General features: G+C 41.3%; 1 protein-coding gene across 1 annotated transcript in view; it reads right to left on the reverse strand.

Moving 5' to 3' along the window:
* Positions 1 to 20,094, reverse strand: part of man1a2 (mannosidase, alpha, class 1A, member 2) — a 130,820-nt gene extending 110,726 nt beyond the window's left edge. The window contains exons 1-2 of the mRNA XM_047600742.1: positions 19,779 to 20,094; positions 17,643 to 18,185 (exon numbers count right to left, since the gene is read on the reverse strand). Of these exons, the coding sequence (XP_047456698.1) occupies positions 17,643 to 17,956 (314 nt within the window). The 5' untranslated portion in view covers positions 17,957 to 18,185; positions 19,779 to 20,094. The remainder of the gene's footprint in view (positions 1 to 17,642; positions 18,186 to 19,778) is intronic.
* Between the last annotated feature and the right edge of the window lie 474 nt (positions 20,095 to 20,568).

Consider the following 20,568-nt stretch of genomic DNA (forward strand, 5'->3'; position numbering starts at 1 on the left):
GGTGTTAAAAAAAATCATCTGAGTACTCTCTTCAGTTCTAAGAGACTGGGGGGAAGTTGAGGTTAAAATAGGAAAAATGGGAAGAAGTAGGAAACTCTCACTGACAACGGCTTTGTTATTGCACCATTCATAGGGAAAGTAGTTCCTTATTGGTTTTACCCACAGAGTTCCTTATTTAAACCTCAACTTCCCGCTCGTCTCTTAGAGCTGAAGAAGTTACTCGGATGAGCAGCCAAACGTTTTCTCAAACCTCTACGAGTCCAGTTGCCTTTTTAAAAAAAAAAAAAAAAAAAAAAACGTCTTTTAGAGGTTCAGCTATGGAGCAGCTCCAGCCTCTTCCTCCACTACCCCGAGGTTTATATCATGCGCCTCCACTGTGTTATGCAAATCCATTTTAGGAAAGACAAACAGATGCGTGTACGCTCTATAATCACAACGCAACACTCGCCAGACGGTTTAGGAATCGTCAAAACAAAACTACTGTAGCAGCTATTGTCCACAAAATGTAGGTAGGAACTGGCAGGAAAAAAAGAATGTCATAAAATCAAGAAAGATCTTCTTCTTCTTCTACCAGCTTGCATCTTGCTAGCCCGGCTCAGTGAACTGTAGCTGCAGGACGCCTTCAACATGAACTCTCAACCAGCTTCCATGTTCTGGTTCTTCCTCTGACCCACTTGGCTCGAATGGAAGCTGTAAAGCTGCATGTACAGGCAGGTGTGCAATAGCATCCTTTCTCCCTTTCTTTTATGCTTTCAACTCTCTTTCCGCCCTAACAACCTTACACCACTGGCTACAATCTCCCTCTCACACACACACACCTCCATCTCCTTTATATTCTCCTGTTCTGCTGTGTCTCCCGGCCTCGCTCTTGGCTCTTCTCTTCATATCCTAGTCCCTCCTCCACCCTCCTCTGTTCCATTTTCATCATCTTCTCGTATTATTTATCCAGAAATCCTTCCTCCCACTCTCCAAATGTTGTGAAAAAAGACAAAATAAACTACTGTTCAGGTACGTTCCTGAAGATGGCAGCTTATGAGGTGAATATTAAAATATATATATACATATCACACGAGAGATTGTTGTTCCTCTCCTTCTGATTTATGATTATTTTTTCCCCACATACAAGCATAAACATAATCCATCCCAGGTTGAACACCTGAGCTCTCGTTCAGCTCTTCTGACCTACTTAATGGCTGGTTGACTAATGCCTCCACGCCGAACACTGGGGTCCATCTCCCACAGGACGGACATCAAACGAATAGATGCTACACCTGACTGGTTTCCGCTGTGCTGGAGGAAGGTTTTCCTAAGTGTGACAATTGAGAAGTTCAATACAGCCATAAATATGACTCAATTTCTCATTTTGCCTTTTAAGAGCAAAGCCCAAGAGCCACTTTTAGCAAGAATATCAGAAGAAAATCTTTTCATTATGACCATTAGGATAAGGGATGTCACAATCTGGAAGGTAGCCTTTAGACAAGCTAGACTTGTTTTAGGTCTGCCATAAAACCCAAACTATGACCCCGAAGCATCAAAATTTCTTCTGTTTTAAGAAGCAGTTGGTTAATATCAAAGCTACTAAAAACCAAAGAAGAAGGAGCAGCAAAATGAGGGTTCCTGTGAGTGGTGTCCCGATCCGATACGGACACATCAACAAAAAATAAATAAATATCTGATTATATCGGCCTAGATCTGAAATCTCCAATACAAGTAAATCTCCAAGGCTCTGGTTCAGCGCTCCCATCCAGCAATGCCCAGATCCAGCATGCAGAACCCACCTGATCACAACAACAGCGTGTGCTAAGGTGCTAACAAGGCAGGAAGGAGGAGGATTGTTCACTAAAGCCTCAAAAAGACGCTGCAGCTTGGTGCATTTTTTTGTTTTTACTGGATTTATTGAGGTTATTTCTCAGGGTCTTCAAATTTATTTTTTTATTTATTGTATTCAACTGTAGAATATTCTTATGATTATTGTTCTCTGTTCGAGTAATACCACTTGATCAAGCTTTTTCTAACGTTAGACACAACAAAATAACTAATAAAAGTCTGTATGATTCGTGCCGATATCATATCGGATCGATATTGGTATCGGACAATTTTCAAGGCTTTATTAGCTCCTGTGTGGAAGAACTTTACTCAGGAAAATTAAGTCAGTGAGGCAATTTGTAAAATGTGCAACATGGATGTTTGGTGAGGTGGTAGCAGGAGATCTTTAGTCAATATTACCAACTTGATTCAACACAAAAGGATTAATTATCACATACATGGAGTCCACTAAGATAAAAGGCTGCACCTAAGATTTTTATGGAGTTTATGGTGGGGGAGGACCAGCCCATTTCTGGCCCACAGGAAAGATGGTTTTTTTGGAGCCAAGGTACAAGATATAACCTCTCCACAATCCATTAGCTCTGACAGAAATATTAAGTGGATTAAACCCTGTCACGAGGTCCACACACTTTATCCATCTTCAGGTGAAGGAATTCTGTTAATTTAAGTTGGATCAGGACTTTGAACATTAAATGACTGGGATCAGATCTGGAGACAAAAGAAAATGAATCAAGACATCCCTAATTAGGCTACAAGCTAAGGGTGCTAACAAGAATGAGGCAGGAAAACCTGAAAAAACAGCTCTGGTGAAAATGGGGAACAAATGTTTCACTCCACCACCCCAAGGTTTAAATCATGTGTTGTCTCCGTGTTATGAAAATCCATTTTAGCAAAGACAAACAGATGCATGTTCTCCCCATAATCACAACGTAACACTTGCCAGATGGTTCAGGAATCTTCAAAACAAAATTACTGTAGCAGCTATTGTTCACAAAATGTAGATAAGAACCTGCAAAAAGAATGAAAAAACTAGGTCTTCACAAAAAAAAAAAAAAAAATGGCAAAAGATCAAGAATCTACGAGTCTGAATTCTCAATTATGTCATTTTGGACATTTACCATCTAGGCTGTCGGCAAAAAATACCTTACCTCAAATGTCATGACAGCCAAACATAAAAAACGAACAAAAGTTTCCAGCCGCAGGTCAACCATAAATCCAGCTCTGGTACATGGAGGCACATTTATTACCGGGGAGATACGGCTCTGAGGCGGCTTGTGTGGTCCTGCTGCTGGTTATGGAAAACGAGGGGCTGAATTTCAAGGCTCGGAAATCTGAGGGACAATCCTTCAATTGTTAATTCGGCATTGAGCGATCTCCCTTTGATCCCGTTACTTTAACTGACAGTGAGTCATTGTGGGGAAGGGCAGCAGCTCCAGTGTTTGGCAGCGAACTGATCTGGTCCGAATCTTTGTAGTTAGCCACGCTTACTTCAACCTCCTCCAACACTGAGAGCCTCTCTCTCTTTTTTTTGATTAAACTTTCTTTCTTTGGCCCATGTCTCTTCTCGTCACCAAAGCCTCTGCACTCATGCAAACCAATTCAAAGAAGTGTCTCTCTTTTTCTTTTCTCTGGCTTTCAAGAGGTCTTGTCACCACTGCTGCACTTTGAAGAGATGATAAATGGGAGGCAGAGTAAGGCACACTCCCACAGCGCCCTTCACTTTCTCTCTTACACGCAAAAGCAGTAACAGGAATAAGATTTGTTTATTCATTAAATACATTCAAATCGTTAATAAAAAACTTAAAAGCCCATGCAAATCGCCGGTGTCGGCGCTAAACCGGAACACATCACAGCCCTGCCTAGTTAAATATTCAACCTGAAGAGCTGGGTCATTTCCAATCAGGGCTTGTTCTCCATGAAAGTGTTCCAGTCGCCACTTTTAACAAATATCAAGCGGTTTCCTTCCCCTGCTTTAGTGACGCCTCCTCTTGAAAAGTCATTTTGCGCGGAGCTTGGGATTCATTGCATCTCAACACGTCCTGTTGCACACTTCAAAACGAGCGATTACTTCCCGAAATCTTCATGGATTCACAGAGAAAATTTCAACATCTCTGTTAAATTCCCAAACCAGGAGCTGACACTGCATTTGTTCAGCCAGACATACAAAAAAATAAAAACTAATTTTCTGTCATATAAATTACAGAGCCATCACGACCCTCCAGCTTTCACCAAACAGCCCAAGATCGCCACCAGTGTGAAGATGAAACTACAACATGTTGAAGTGAAATCCACCGCAGCCGCATGCCGGTGAACAAACTGGTTATTTAATACACATTAAAATGGCAGCAGAGACCTCGTGAAGAAAATTGGACCAGATCTCCAATTATACCAAACACTGCATCGAGTCTAGACATGTCGATGGTCAAGAAAGTAGAAGTTCGCTTTCAATCAGCATGTTATTAACTGAGGAAAATGAAGAGAGGCTTCTAAAACCAATAACCAGGCCGTTCTCTGAGCTAATAAACCCAGTCTGGTTTGCAGCATCTTTTATCTCGATGGAACGACCAAAAAGTCTGGTCTCCAAAATCACCATTTTATGTTTTTGGTTAAGTTTTTATCGCTGACATTTTGAACTCAAGTCCTCAATAAATAAAACGATTTCATGAGAAAAAAAAAATAAAATGAATTATAAAATGCTGCACTTCTCATCTCATCTGCTTGCAGGTGAGCATGAAAGTCTTTTTGATCTGCTGCTGCACGGATACGACGACTGAGAACTGTGAGTGTTCAAGGGTGACTTAAAAGATTAGGAGGGAGAGAACTCCACGAACTGTCAATTAACATCGTTATAAAACCAGTGAACTTACAGTTATGAAATCAATCAAACTTAGCGTTAATTATTTCCATGTTGGAGATAGTTTCCACTGCTCCACTACAGTTCCCCGCCTGCCCACCTAGAAGATATAACATCCCACTGCTTTCAAATGTACACATCTTCTGTGTGATTAATATTAGAGTTTCAAATATTTCGACCTTACCTACCAATGCAAACACAATGGAAGCACCTTAAAATTTCCCTCCATCAAAAAATAACTGCACACAAGTTGGTGAAAATTAACATGTGGCTGCACATTTTGGATACTACTGGTATCCTCACTTTTAGAGACTAGAAGAAGAGAAGACGTTAACTGTCCCAATGAACCTTGTCTTGTTTTTTTATGTAAGTATTAGACTTTCACAACAATCGAATAAGGAATTAGCTTCAAACATTTACATTTTCACATCAGAATATAGAGTCAGTGACATACCACATTACCACAAACACCAGTCTACACAACTTTTATTGACTGCTGTTGGCTAAAAGACGCCAAAGCCATTGGCTAAATCAAGCACAAGACTTTTTTTTGTTCATGCATCATAAACATTATGAACCTTTCTAACCTTTCATTCTATAAATTCAGCGAAATCCTTCCAATAAATTTCACATTAGAAAAAAAAAGCTAAATGCACGTGCTGCTTCAGTTATTCTCTGTTTTAACAAGTTTCTTCAGGCAAACTTACTGTCACAGATTCTTTGCCTGCTGTGGAGATCAAACTTATAATTTCAAGAAGAGAATTTTTCTTCCAACTTTCCTCCACTCGAAGTCTCGGGGGTTTTGTGTCGTCTGTTTTCTGCTGCCGCTGTCACGCAGGTGATATTCTCTGAGGCGCTGTTGTCGCCTGGAGGCTGAGTTTCATTAGCACCAAATGGAGATATTGTAGCGGTGGATTTGGACCTACCTACACTAACAGGTAGATGTAACGGATTTAACGTTGTGTGTTCTTAAATGCACCGTATCCACAACATGGTGGCGATTAAAGCAGAAAAGAACGATTATTCTCATTAGTAAATACTCACTGAATCATTAGGTCTGTAAAACGTCACAAAACGAAATGCAGCTTTGATAAAACCTGGGTTAATGCTGTGAATTACGCACTAAATTTGGCTTAGTAGAAAAGTATCACTTCCTCAACACTCTGCAATCAGTCTTGATTTGATTGGACACAAATGGTGAATAAAAAAAAAATTCAAGCATCTTATATTTTTCTTGAACAGATTTTCAAAGATGCTGGAAAGTTTAAAGAAATTAACACTCTGTCACTCACCAAATACTTCCCATTGCTCAATGCAGCTCTAATTTATAGATGACAAACACGTATGTCCAACCAACAATCACGACTCTCAGTTAGTTTCCAGTAATCTCATACAATCAGTCCCATTTAAATCTTCAGGAAAAACGCTGAACAGCAACTAAAAAAAAATCGCAAAAACCAACCTTCAAATAACTGTGATTATGATGGTTTTGTCTACAATCAACTCCTGGAGAGCCAACATGAAATTGAGGAGAAAGAAGCCAGTTACACACTGACTGTGCACATGTGTTTTGGGAAAAAAAAAAAATGGTAAAAGTGCCACAAGCAAAATGAGCGAAATGCAGCTGCATGAACCTCTCACAGAGATAACAAGAATCATTTGGAGATGGTGCTGCCAGAAAGAAGACTAGCCGGTACGGTGTTTCACTTTTTACAAGAAAAAGAACATATATATATATAATATAAACACAACATGTCCACCGCACTAAAACACACAGAAATGCACATAATCACCAAAGAAGTGAACCAACACAAAAATGCCTGAAAAACACATTTAACAAGTTCAAGGGTCTAATTACAATTCTTTGCAAACTCCAAATGCTTCACAAAAATGGCAGGTGAGCTACTCGGCAAAACTATTTTAGCCTGAATATATTCCATTTGTTCTACACGTGAGCCCAAGTTTTTTTATTTCCAAGGCAAGAATCAGCAAAATACTCTGTCGGTCAATGAGCTTAGGAGTCGTCGTTCGATGTCGGGCCTGTGTAAGGTCTATAATGTGTGTCAGGTGCTTTATATTTTCAGATTTTCATGTTAAATTATCACCACACCGGACACATCATTGAAATCTGATTAAAATCCTACTTCAGTCGACTCAGGAAGAGCTCAGTACTGACGAAACTTCCAGCAATACTTGATGTATTAGGTGCAAATATCTACAAGTGTCACGTTCCCAGGACAAGCTGTGATTTGAACTGTGATACTTTATGAAATCATAACAAACTGACTCTTCAATGCTGTTCCATGGATCAGTTTTACATTAATATTCTGATATTTCAGGCCGAGAGCACAAACAGAATAAAAACGCCTCATCAAACAATCACCTCAACCAGAAAAGATCGACCTGATCAAAGGGAGGTTTAATCAGATTAAGAGGGGTTTGATAATCTGTTCAAGAGGACGATATTCGCTCCTAATAAACATGTGAACGCTTGATTTGATGGTTTCTCTCTTGGTCAAAATAAACCCAGTTGTTGTGCACGTGTTGCTGTGAAAAGTCCAAGCAGCACAGTTAAAACTACAGATCTGAGAGAGCAGAACCACTTTGTCAGTCGAGTTTTATTGTGCTTTCTGTTTGGGGACATATAAACACATCACTCTTATCAGATCATGCTAATTTCAGAGCATCGTGCATCAGCTTTTAACACTTTGCAGGTTTTGTTTTTGACACTCGGTGCGAGGTGCCATCCCCAGCAGAGGCGTTAAATCATCGTGTGGTGGAGAGATAACTGCATGCAGGATATATTTAACCTCAACAGGTGAGTTATCATCAACTGGACTCTCTGGTATGAAGACACAAAATGGAAAGTGCTCAATCTGAGATGCTGCAGCTGTGTTATACCGAGAGAACAACATTACAATCACACGAAAAAGAGGGAAGTGAAACCAGAGGCAGGAAATAAGATGCGAAACAGAGCAGATTTGATTTAAAAAAAAAAAAAAATGTTTTTAAAATCTGCCACTTCAGTTTCGAACCTTTCCATCTTCACCACACCACTGTATGAACCTGAATACCACCCAGCCCGATTTATGGCAGACCTAAAAGTAATTACTACAAATCATTTTCAAAATGCCTCCATCTGCTACACTTCTACACTTCATACTGCACCACCAGGTCAAAAGTTTTAGAACAGTTTCCTCTGGTATAGTTGGTCAGATCTTCATCATACAGCAACATAATGACCCAGAACTTTAGTCCGAGCTCTACCAGAACTACCTCAGGATAAAAACAAGATGGAAAGCTTGGAAACATGGAGTGGACCATGGCCCAGTCTCTAGACTTTAACCCCACGGAGCTGGTTTGTGATGAACTGGACAGAAGAGTGAAAGTAAAGCTCCCTACAAGAGACTCTCATTTCTGGGAAGAACTCTCTGAAAAATACGTGATTTCCATTTTAGAAAGAAAGAAAAGTTGGTTACTTTTATGAGTCCAAAGTTTAGAATAGATGTTGGGTTATATAATGATTCCATGACTTTTTTTTTTAACTTCAGTTGTTAATTTGCTTTAATTTCAGAGTAAAATGAGACATTAAACTCCTACATTTCATTAAAAAAAAAGAAGAAAAGAAATACTGAAGTGTTCTAAAACTTTTGACCAGTAATGTATATTCATATGTTATGTTACAAATCATGACTATGGATTATGGGTATGGACACTTGCCTCTTCGGCCTATTTCCATTTTCAATGAGAGAGGTTCAAAGGTAAAGAAGCAGCTCACTGGTTCAAATCCGCCCACTGAGCTGCTCTGCATAGATGCATCGATGCATCTTCTCTGTGTACATACAGTAAATATACATATATATTTAGTAAAGCGAATCTGAATGTGAAGATGGGTTTTACAGTTGTGACAATGTGGCATAGCAGCATTTCCTCAACACATCAGATCAACAGCACACGTATAAAGTCCAAAATCTTTCAGTATCTTTGGAGGACACAGTTCTGTTTAAGGTTCACTAAAGTCAAACCCCCAGTTTGATGCCGTTAACTCCATACTCAGACTTTAGATGTCAACTTTAAAACCGTTCAAAGGTGGTGACAGACAACGACGACAACGGCGGCCGGTGTTAAACAGCCAACGGTGTGGGCGGTTTTCATGAGCCCTCTGCTCCGACTGCAGCACCTTTTATTTCCTCTCCAGGTCGAGACATCGTGACAGTGAATGAGCAAATACACGAACCAGACACAAACCCACCTAGACTCACTCTGCAGCTGACGGGCAAACGAAGCGTGAAGACACAGGAAAGATATGTAAGATCTCACTAAATATGATAAATAAGTGCACTTTGATGTTGGCGAAGTTTTACGTACCATCTGTGGAGCTGTGATGGTGATTTATGACCGTATCACAGCTCCACAGCAAAGGCCCCGCAAACACTAACAACAACTGGCAAGAAAATAAGAGGTAACACCGGGTTACTTGCGGTCACAGCACTAAATGCCTTTATGAGAGGGATGCGGTGTGAAAAAGTCTGCGCTTCAACATTTCCTTCTACCTCTGGGTTTGTTTTGATATTGCCCGACTTACTTGGCAAAGTCTTCCTTGACGTATGAACAGGAAAAGGGGACGCACACGGGACATTTAACCCCTGATCTCAGTAGCAATAGGTGGATGTTAGAGAAGCAGATGATGCAGCTGCACCATTCAAAAAATAAAAAGAAATAGAGAAGGGATCCAGGGACATTTACAGCATGGACGAAATGAAGAAACGGGGACAATTACGGTTTTGTTTCAGGGACACTTTCAGGGAGAGTTTTAGCCGATGTCCCCAGAAATATGGGGACGTCTGGTCACCCAACACCAGTGATTCCCAACCACTGTGCCACCGATAATTAGTCTTTGTAAGGCTATGCCAATGACGTATAGCGACAGGCAGAACAATTAAATCCTCTTCCACCCGTCTATCTACCAAACAGCAGAATAAGACAGCAGCAGATAGGGACGGATAAACACTGGAGACGAAAAAGATCTCAATCTGAACAAATTTGGAACAAAATATCCAAGATTCAACAACTTTATTTATCCACGAAGGGTAATTAGTCAGTTAGGGCAGTCAGGGACAAAGTATAAAGACACATTAAAGTGCAGTGCATTGAATCAAGCTTCCTGAGAGAGGACGGTTTGAGGCTGGGTAGAGGAATGTCCTAGAATCAGTATTGGTCAGAGCTGAAGACGATACAATGAAGGTTCAACTTTTACCGAGGAACCAACAGTTCCAGAGTCGATATCTGTTCTGCTTGGAGCGTAGGGGAAAAGTCGCCCCCTTAAATTCAGTTTCTATGACTAGTGTGAGTGCAACTTTAACAAGCTTGATTATACAACAAGTGGTTCCGACCAAGCAACTGTGGCAACATTGTATCCATCTCCATGGCAACACTGTAACTGGAGCTGGAGACGGAAACGACTGAAAAATACGCTACAAAATGGAATCGGTTTGTTGTTCATTTCGATTTATTTGGTGGTCTATGCTTTATTTTGTTGGTAATTGTTGTATAATCGCAATATTACCCTTCGAGGGTGAGATTAAACCTCATCTGAGCCGTCGTGCTCAAATGACGTTAAAGCTCACCCTCTAATAATGTGGGTAATATCGTTTAAGTACGGTGCACTTCCCTGGTCCAGTATTGGTTGGAGGAGGCGTGGACTTCGGTACGGTACACCTGGTCTGTTAAGTACACGTAATGCAAAACTTAACCATGACGTAAGCAGATTTCACACTGTGTAAGTAAATTGTGACCTACTGTAAAATATGCACCACGGCTCCAGAAAGGTTGGGAAACGCTGGTCTACACTAATGTCTACACCAAAATCACTTGAACCTACCGTCAGCTACAGCACAGGTTTTGCACTTGGCAGTAGTTTATATTCAACTCAAGGGGAACCGGAAAGAGTTACTATTAGTAAGGAAGTTAAGAAGCTAAGACACAACAATACAAAGTCATCTTCTTCATTAACTTCCTTCTGTAGCTCAGGAGTTTTCAAACTATATTTTATGGCAGAGAAAAGGGAAGCAAAGACGCGACTGTGACACCTTTCAGCAGCGAATCATTCCCAACGCTGCAGAAAAGCCGACTGATGAATGACCTGATATTTACTGGACCATGGAGGCCAGAAACACAGGATATTACACTATTGACTTCAGCAATTGAAAAAAGTCCATAGTCGCTTGTGAAGATTAATTTGATCCGGACAGAACAGAAATCTCCACCATCTATTTAATGTGCTCACCTGTTTGCAAAATTCACACATTGATGCGTTTCGCTAATAGTTACAAAGCACTGACTGACCATTGTGCGTTCACTACGAAGGACACAACCAAATCATTTTGTTAATTTTGGTGGCAGATGGCACGCCTGTCAGGCCGACCGGGAGCTGTGGCGAGTGGCCAGCATGAATGTTCATGTTGTAATTTCTGAACACGGACAGAACGACACAGCTCATGTTTTCACCCGGTCGATGTAAATCTGTTCTCGTAGGACTGACGTCGATTAAACTGATCATCTGACAAACGTAGGGCTGCAACTAACTGTTTTATTATCATCATACATTGTTTTGTCCATCACATTTTACTGCAATTTCTCTAAGCCCCAGGCACAAATAGTTGTTTAAGTTAAAATTTAACACATCAAGTATTTAAAAGTAATATGTAAAAAATAGACATTAATTATCTTTAAAAACACAATGACCAGCTGTTAATTATAATTATGGTTCTGTCTTCTAATAAATCCATCTAATCAAAGGTTTTAGGGAAACACAGAATCTCAAATCATGTTAACTTTCTATATACGCCAATCAGCCACAACATTATGACCACTGACATGAGAACTAAATAACATCGACCAACATCTTGTGACAAAGCTCTGCTGGGAAACTTCTGGACCTGGTGTTCATTCATGTGGATGTTTCTTAGAAACGTAGCACCCACCTAGACCAGACCAGACCAGACACCCCCACCCCATAGCAATGACGGATCGACGCAGGCAGACACACAAAAGTGGTTCAGGAACAACTCAAAAAGAACGGCACAATGTGTTGACCTGGCCTCCAAATTCACTAGATCCCAAACTGATCAAGTATCTGTGGGATAATCCACTATAGAGACCCCCCCCCCGCCCCCCCCAACCCACAGGAACCTAAGACCTCCACCAAACCAGACACCACAGGACCCCCTCAGAACGAACCACGTCCATTCTCTGACCTACATGATATGAGGAAGGTGGTCATAATGTTATGCCTGATCAGTGTATGCAGTCAAACACAACTATGATGAAAATCTAAACTCTGCAGAGTCTGGACCATTGGAAGCATTTACAATGGTTCGATTTCTGATTACGGTGCAAAGATTTTACTTCCTCTGTGTGGATGAAAGAAATGCTGTTTTAAAATGAACATGATGGAGTTAAAATACAACAGTTCCTTTCAATTAATTCACTACAATTAAAAAAAAAAATGACGGCTAAACTAAAAGACGTGGATGAGTCTCTGACCAGTCACAGCTGTCGCATTGTAAAAGCATAAAACTGGCCTTAAGTATCTTAACATTCAGTTATTTCAGCCGCTCATTACCTGGTTGACTGGAGCCTATAATAATTTCAAACTACTTCTCTTGACTTCTGTTCACTTTATTCCTGGGGGCTCTGATGTAGAAATGATTATGGGCCTGACTTCCTGTGAGACACTGGAGGCAGCAGGTTGGTTTCTAGCAGGTTTCGTTTCCCATAGCGATTTATTTGAATCGTTTGAGTTTTGTATTTTTTAAAGATGACCAGTTCCCGTAGTTAAAAATGACCTTGCACAGCTAAGGAACTTGTTGCATGGTTGCACCAAGAACCAAACTTAAATCTGTGACTAACAGAGCACATTTTTGAACATGCAGACTAGGAGAGAGTGTTGATTTGCAAGAATCGGTTCCACCACCTAGAACCCAGGGAGGAGGAACCACACAGAAGGACGTGGCTTTAAAAGACCTTAACATTATCTTTTTATGAACAGTTAAAAAGCACCATGCATCTGGATTATTGGTCAGTAATTTCAGCACAGACTTAACAAAGTGGTCAATGACGCAGTATTTTAATCTTAATCTAAATAATAAACCGACCTTATTGTTTCATGTAGGTACTGACACACGTCAGAGCTTTAAAGTTTGTTCACTGCCTTCAGGAAAGAAGCTAAACATGCTACTGTATCTTATCTATGGCAGCGTCATGTTTGAGCTGCGACAGCTGGTGGTTCGCTCACAGAAAGTGGATTTATTGAGAACTAGTGGGTGTGTAAACAAGCGCCGGTTTCGGTTCATACCGGAAGTCACGCTCATAATTCACACCAACAGGTCACGGGGGAGAGGAATAAGGTGGATAAGTCCCTGCTCATAACTGCCCTGACACTAAAATGTCACCACCTTTGTCAACACGCTTATTTTTTTGAGTCAGACCAAATCAAAAACCTAGGTAGGATCATTAATGGTGTGGAATAAAGAGCCATTCATTTGTTTTATTCTATCCAGGGGCGTTACATTGCAGACTATAAATACCTCAACTATGGGATCTATTAATAATAAAAAAGAAGAAGAAGAAGAAGAAGTAATAGTAGTAGTAGTAGTTATGGAGTAAGCCCATCTTTGCACAGTTTCCTTGAATGCTGCACCAACACAATAACACAAATGGCCACAAAAACCTCCAGTATCGGTTCTGCAATCGGCCCCCAGTTGCATGCACACAAAGCAACCATAACATTATGACCACAGGCTAACAGATTATCTCAGTGTCGTGGCGCGTGTTGCAGGGTGGAGTGAAACAGGAAGCAACAGCTTGTCCTAGTTTTTGATGTCAGAAGCAGGAACAGTGAACTGCGGTGGTCAGTGGTCAGTCGGAGGAAGGAAGAGGAGCAATGAACCGCAGACAGGGTCACGGGCGGTCAGGGCCCTTTGTTGGGAGTGAGGGCTGGGCCCTGTTGTCAAAACCAACAGACAAGCTACTGTGGCTTCACGTTTGCTGAAAACGTTAAAGCTGTTTCTTTCAGAACGGACGGTTTGTTTCCCGTCCACTGCTGAAAGCCCCAACGATGGGGATGCGAGCATCAGGATGAGCAGTTGTCCCGGTCTGAGGGATCACGTTGTCTTGGCCCGGTGAAAACGTGAAGCCAGGATGATATGTGGATATTTAGTTTCGGTTTCAGGACCCTGACACGAAATCGTAATGAGATTGTGCACGACAGTTGCTGGTCTTAATGTTGTGGCTCATCGGTGTACGTTGGAATTTCTGCCACCCCGACCGGCTGCCATGGAAACCGTAACCTTGCCTTGACTCCTGGATTGTTCCTAATGAACCAGTTAAAGAGTTTAACATGTTTCCTAATCAGACTCAAACCGTATTTAACCTGTTAATGGTGACAGAGTGAAGCTCATATGGTCGAGTTAGGTTAGTTTTTATTTCCCACTCATTTCCAGCATTAAATTACAAGAGTTGAGAGAGTTGATTTTTAAGAAACAACATAAATAAACTCCATTAACCACACTTCACTCCCTGATTTTTCCTTTTACCATCCACTCAGTCATTCATTTATTCATTCATTCCTATTTTACCACTGATCTAAAAGAAGGTGAAGACTGAAGCCAAAGTTTATTTCGTCTACTCTTTCAAAATAAATATAATTACCTGCACCTTGTTGTTTTGTTCCTCATCCTGTTTCAAGACATGAATGAAAAAAAAAAAATAAACTTCCCATTGGTTCTTATAACAGAACAGAACATTAAGTTCTCCAGAGACCTCATCAAAACAGTTCTTCACTTTCTTCGTATCTTTCTAATGTTTTGATTTTAAATTATTTCATGAATATACCCGTATTTCGTTTACTTTCAAAAATAAATATGTGCTCGTCCTCACTGTGAACAGCTACTTAACCAAACCCATGAAGAGCCCACAAACAACAGATTAGCAGGGTCTGCATCATCCATTCAGCCTGGTTCATCAGTCTTATGGCTCATTTTTGTGACACAAAAAACGAAATTTGTGTTGTTTTTTTTCCCATTATTTCCCCATATATCTACACAGTATGTAACATAAGGAAGACTGAGTGAGGAAAACAACACTAACAATGGTTTATGGTCCAAAAGTTCCTCAGTTTTGTAAAGTATCACAATAGATTCGGATATTTCTGATCGGTTCGTCCAGTTTAACTTATGATCTATTGTTACACACAAGAATGAGTTTTCATACACTCTCATCTCAGTTTTTAAATTTTATCTCAGTGTAAATTTCTCTGTTTCCAAACACAATGAATTTGGTTTCGCCTGCTCAAATTTTTGATTTTCGGTGAATAAATATTTTTATTTCATTCTGCAGAACCGCGGAGCAACACTGGAGTTCTGAAAGTTTTATACGATTTAAAATGTCACTGAGCCCATTTGAGCCATTTATCTAAACTGTATCTCATGAATGTCAAAGAGAAGTTCCAGGAAAACCTGTTTAAACAGCCGACGCTTTTTTACCACCAATTAATGTAAATACCAAAGAAGACGGTATGTAAATCTAGTGAACTTTTACCACAAATATAAAGTGATTAAACACCGTGCATAAAAGTGCAGCGAGACAAACAGCTCGACGCACCTTTACCCCCAGTTCCAGGCGCTTGGAATTACTGTGGATATCTCCAGAATTCACTACAACACCTGGATTACCCCACAGCAAGCGGATTAATAACCTTTGCTCTCTCCAAAGCTTTTATAAGACTATTAACAGGTTGAACTCGTGAGCGGAGAACGGGTTCTGTGTGGGGGGGGTTTCGTCGCAGCCAAATAAAGTAAAGGTGAAATTATTATGAGCCTTGTCAGAGTTCCTGAGGGTCTCAATAAATGTTAGCACGCCTGGTTTTCCAGGGGCAGTTTGAACCCCTGGTCCTCCGGATGCACAATGACGACCGTGAGAACAGCTGAGGCAGCCGCAGCAAAAAGAAAAAGCAAGCTGAACACATTTCCATGAGATTAAATAAAAAGAAAAACATCAGGTTAAACACACGGGGTGCCTTTGTCAGACTTTGAATTTGCATAAAACTAATTTGAAGAGGTTAGGATTATTCCTCCTCCTCAGAACCTTTTGTTGTCCTCACACTGGCGGCTCGTATTAATCACATTTTAACAGTTCACTCTGGCCCCTATTTCTTCATTTCTCACAAAAATGGACAAAGATATTTTCTTTCTTCAGAACTCTACAAAGGTGCTTTTGAATGAACGTCACTACGATATTCTTAATAGAGCCACTCTAACCCCTAACCCCTAAATCTAACCCTAACCCAACTCTAACCCTAAATCCAAGGAGGGAAGTGAGCAACATGCAACTTAAGGCTTGGTTTAAAATACATCTATTGCCGAAATTAACTTCTTCTGAATGTTTTTTTTTGTTTTGTTTTAAATTGCATGCCATCCCCTGCATCCTCTCGTTAGAAATCCCACAATAATTTTGTAGGACAAGTTTGTGCGACAATTGTGAGTCAAAACCTGACGGAAGCCACTAAATCTGAGAGCACCAGGAGGCCTGAAATATGATTGGATTTAAAAAAAAAAAGCATGACAACAGAGAGGAGCTGTGCAAAAGCAAAAAAAAAAAACAAACAAACATGAAACTAAAATGAGAAACTAGAGGGAAAATATTGTGGAAATTTAATAAAGAATTTAATAAATTCAGGAAATCAGCAGCAATATCCATCCCTAATGAAATTAAAACTAAGTGAAACAGATGACAGCGTTGTTGTATTTTTAAATCAGTTTGCTGCGTCCTACAAGAAGATGTAAATCCAAAGCATTAACATGGTGTTGTTACTCAGAAAACACCTGCCTGTAACACAAAAGAGTTCCCAGAAATACAACCTGGTGTTATTTCACTGTAAGTTCACTCCTCTTTCCAGTGACTGGAAAAAAAAACAAAAAAAAAACAAAACAGCGCATCTTCAAGCCTCCTACGTTTAACATCCCAGAAAAGCCCTCATTTGTTTCCTACAGCCACGCTCAACCCCAACACCGTCTTTCCCGTCACTGGACGACAGTGATTTTGTTATTTCAAGCAGGCGGCGCTCCAGCGTCTAAAAGGCTTTAACAATGGAAATATGAAAATGCACCACAGGGGACGAGGACGGTTCCCACTGAGAAACTGAGGGGGGAAAAAAGAATCTAATGGCTCCGTTACCACCATGAAGACGACCTTTACCGATAACGTGACTCCTTCCACCTGCTCTCTGGCGTTCAGGCTCGTCATTAGTCTTTCGTGACGACAACATATTGACAGATGAGCGCAAGAAAATATGTGGTACAATGCAAACACCGTCAAAAAATAAAAGCCACCACAGTGTCTCCTCCAGCTCCTGTACTTTGTTGACCCGAAAAATAACACTTGGTCGCTGTGTGTGAGCAACCAGAGGCCAAATATTAATAAGATTTAGAGCCTAGGAAACCAGGGAGGCTGGACAACCCAAACGAGAAATGTAAATTTGATTTGGCTGCAGCCAAAAAAAAAAAATAAAAAAATAAAAAACTATCAGTATTTAGCTCATGCCAGGCAGTAATTTCCAAGCCCATTTAAGCAGTTACTAAAGCTTTTCAAACAGCCTGCGTGTTATAGACCATCAAGTTCTGCACAGTCCGCCTGCAGGAAGGTACCACAAAACCGGGGCCAAGGTAATAAAAATTTCTATCGCTAAGAACTTAAACAATTACACTCGAGGGAGACGCGGCAGCGCCGGACCACCAGCGCTGACGTGTGTTTAAGCTTTTAAAAAGTGAGTGCATCGCTCTGCAAACTGTGCCACGCCCCCGGGTGTGACAGCAGACGGCTGGAAAAAGGATTCACGTGTCATCACACCAGGAAACACCTCACGCACGCACACGTCAAAAACGAAGCGCCAGCGTCTCCTTACCTGTGTCTGTGCTCGTCGTGTGCTCCCTGCCCGTGTATGACCACCTGTCCGGACGCGTGCTTCCCCTCCTTGGGAGTGTCGATGTGAGGGATGAGCACGTCCTCCAAGCCCAGGTCGAAGCGCTTGTGCTTGGAGTTGTCCGGGAGGAAAAAGAAGGCCCCGAAGCATAAGGTGATGAAGGCACTGAGAATAAGGAGGAGGATGAACTTCTCGGACAGCCTCAGCGTGGCCCTGTGGTGCGGGAAGGACGAGGCGCCCGGCGACAGGGTGGGTATCCTGCGTCCCGACAGCGGCAGCAGAGCCGGCGTCGTCATGTTTCCGACCGTTTGAACGAACTAAACCTGGGGCAGGGCGGGGTGGGTTTTTTTTTTTTTGTTTGTTTTACGGGTGCCACGGGTGTTGTTGTAGTAGCAGCATGCACCGGCTGGTTGGCTTTATTATCTCATCCCTGCGTCGGTACGTCCGGAAACCAAAAAGGGCCAAGTTCCCTCGGAGGAGGAGGAGGAGGAGCGACTAGACATCAGGAAAACGGTCATGGCGATTCTGGAAAAATAAAGTAGAGATTTAGCTCGGAGTCAAAGCCACCACTTGAACCACTTTATGCAGAACTCTCATGACAGAAGAGCTGAAAAAAACCCTTTATTGTCACTGCTTCAGTTGTCATGTCTCAACCTTGGCAGCGTGTCCCTTGTAACCACAACCATCATCTCACCAAACACTTCCCTGACTGAGCCTCGGAATCACAATCAAACGCACTGTGGGCAACGAGAAAATAGCACGTCACACATCCGCAACTATTCAGAGTGACAAACTATTGTCTGCAGCTGAATTTAACACCGTGTCATCAAACGATCTCACACATATAGTAGTTAATCCTTTGGCCGTGGGGGGGAAACACATATTTTCCAGAGGCTTTAGGTATTAGGAGGCTGTCATTTTACTGACACTGCAGAATGAGTCCAGGCTTTCTGTTTTGATTTTTATATATATTTATTTATATATATATTGCTCTGCAGTGCTCTATATGTCTTGCTATCAGGCATGTGTCGTAACAAATAACGCCTGAGATGAAGAGCAAGATCACAGGCAACATGCAATTCATCAAATGGAATAAAATACTGCGAAACGTGGTAAAAGATGCAGGCTCAATGCGCTGCATGCATGCTCCCCTCTGCTGTATTACATGTGAATTCTAATTCAATGCCCATGTGGTTTGTACTTGTTCCTGCATATGCCTGAGGTTAAAAAAAAAAAAAAAAAAAAAAAATATGCTCCAAGTGCAAAAAGGGGTGGATGGAAATAATTTGCATTTAAACCCCTCAAAACAAGCGGCCATATTATTATATTAAAGCCCAGCAACGCGAATTAACCAGAAATGTTCACCTGAGACTATTTTATGCTTTTAATCGTGCAGCTTTCCACCAGACTTACGTGGATCTACCATGTCTATACGGCGTGTCTGCACAGAATACCAAGTTCATCCTCTCACAGTGCCAGTCTGTCTGTCTGTGTGAGCTCATTAGCCGACGATAGCTAACTCCACATGCTAATACAGGCGTGCTTAGGGTGACCAGACGCCCCCGATTTCTGGGGACAGCCCCCGTTTTGAATGATTTGTCCCCCGGCTAAAGCTGTCCCCGAAAATGTCCCCGATTTTAGCGTTTAATAAATGAAGAAAAAATGTTGCGCGCAGACTATGACTATTACGGTAGCCGGATAGGAAGCACTAGTTATGAGTATGCGCGCAGGCTACAACGATTACGGTAGCCGGTCGCGCTGCTATTGACATCACAGACATAGCAGTTTAAACATGTTTAAATACGAATAAATGTCTAAAAAACGAAAACGCAACTGTCCCCATTTCTTCATTTCATCTTGATAACATTTAATTTAATTTTTTTTTTTATCTCCGAGCTGTAAACGTCCCCGGATTTCATTTAAGAAATCTAGTCACCTTAGGCTAGCTTGACGGAGAAAAATAAAAAAAAAATATGTATGTGCAAAGGAATAGCCATGGATAGGAAATGATAAAATATCCACAGCATACCCACTCGGGCTCCCTGACCTGACATATGTGCTAATGGCTGGCTATTCTGGCTAACGCTGCTGCTGCTGCTGCTGCTGCTGCATCACCACCTTTTCTCATTTGCTCGGTGAAAATCCTTTTTTTTTGTCCTCATGTCCACGAATGGTTGTTCAAGCCGTCGTGATCCGGTCCTCCGTCGGTTCAGAGCCACATATCCGGGCGAAGCTCCGCGGAGACGGGGTCGATAAAGAGAAAAACCCAGCCGCTGTGAGAGACTGCAGCGACGGACTGACCGATCCAGCATCAACTAGCCAGCCTGGGAGCAGGGGGCGGATCGATACTGAAATACCGAGAAGGTGTCGATACCAAGACCGAAAACGATATCGATCGATACCTATGTAATGTCCGATAGCGAGTGTTGGAGGTGATTTAAAAAATGTTGTCCAGCGTTTAAGTGCAAAATTATATATAGAGGGTGTGTCTTGACGTCACTTCCGCTTGGGGTCACGCCCCCTGAGTGGCAAAAACATGACGAAATGACTGGGAAAAAATGTTGATTATCAGATCAAATTAAGGACAATTAGACTCAACAATGATCCATACGAACTGCTAAATAACAAATAGTCCACAAACATTGACATATATATATATATATATACATATATACTGTTGTTCTGAAAGTCTTATTTATGTTGTAAAGTTTTCTCTATTTTTTATTACATTTTTATTTTTATGCTTATTCAAGTATTGTTCTTATTTTCTTATACCACTGAGCAAAGTGACCTGTAGATATACCTGGACAGTAAAGCTGATTCTGATTCTGATATGGCCAGAAATCAGTTCTTCTGATATTTATACTAAAGTATGACCTTTTGGTACTTTATACATCGCGGCTCCAAC

The sequence above is a fragment of the Mugil cephalus genome, chromosome 12, assembly GCF_022458985.1.
Source record: "Mugil cephalus isolate CIBA_MC_2020 chromosome 12, CIBA_Mcephalus_1.1, whole genome shotgun sequence".
Taxonomy (NCBI): Eukaryota; Metazoa; Chordata; class Actinopteri; order Mugiliformes; family Mugilidae; genus Mugil; species Mugil cephalus.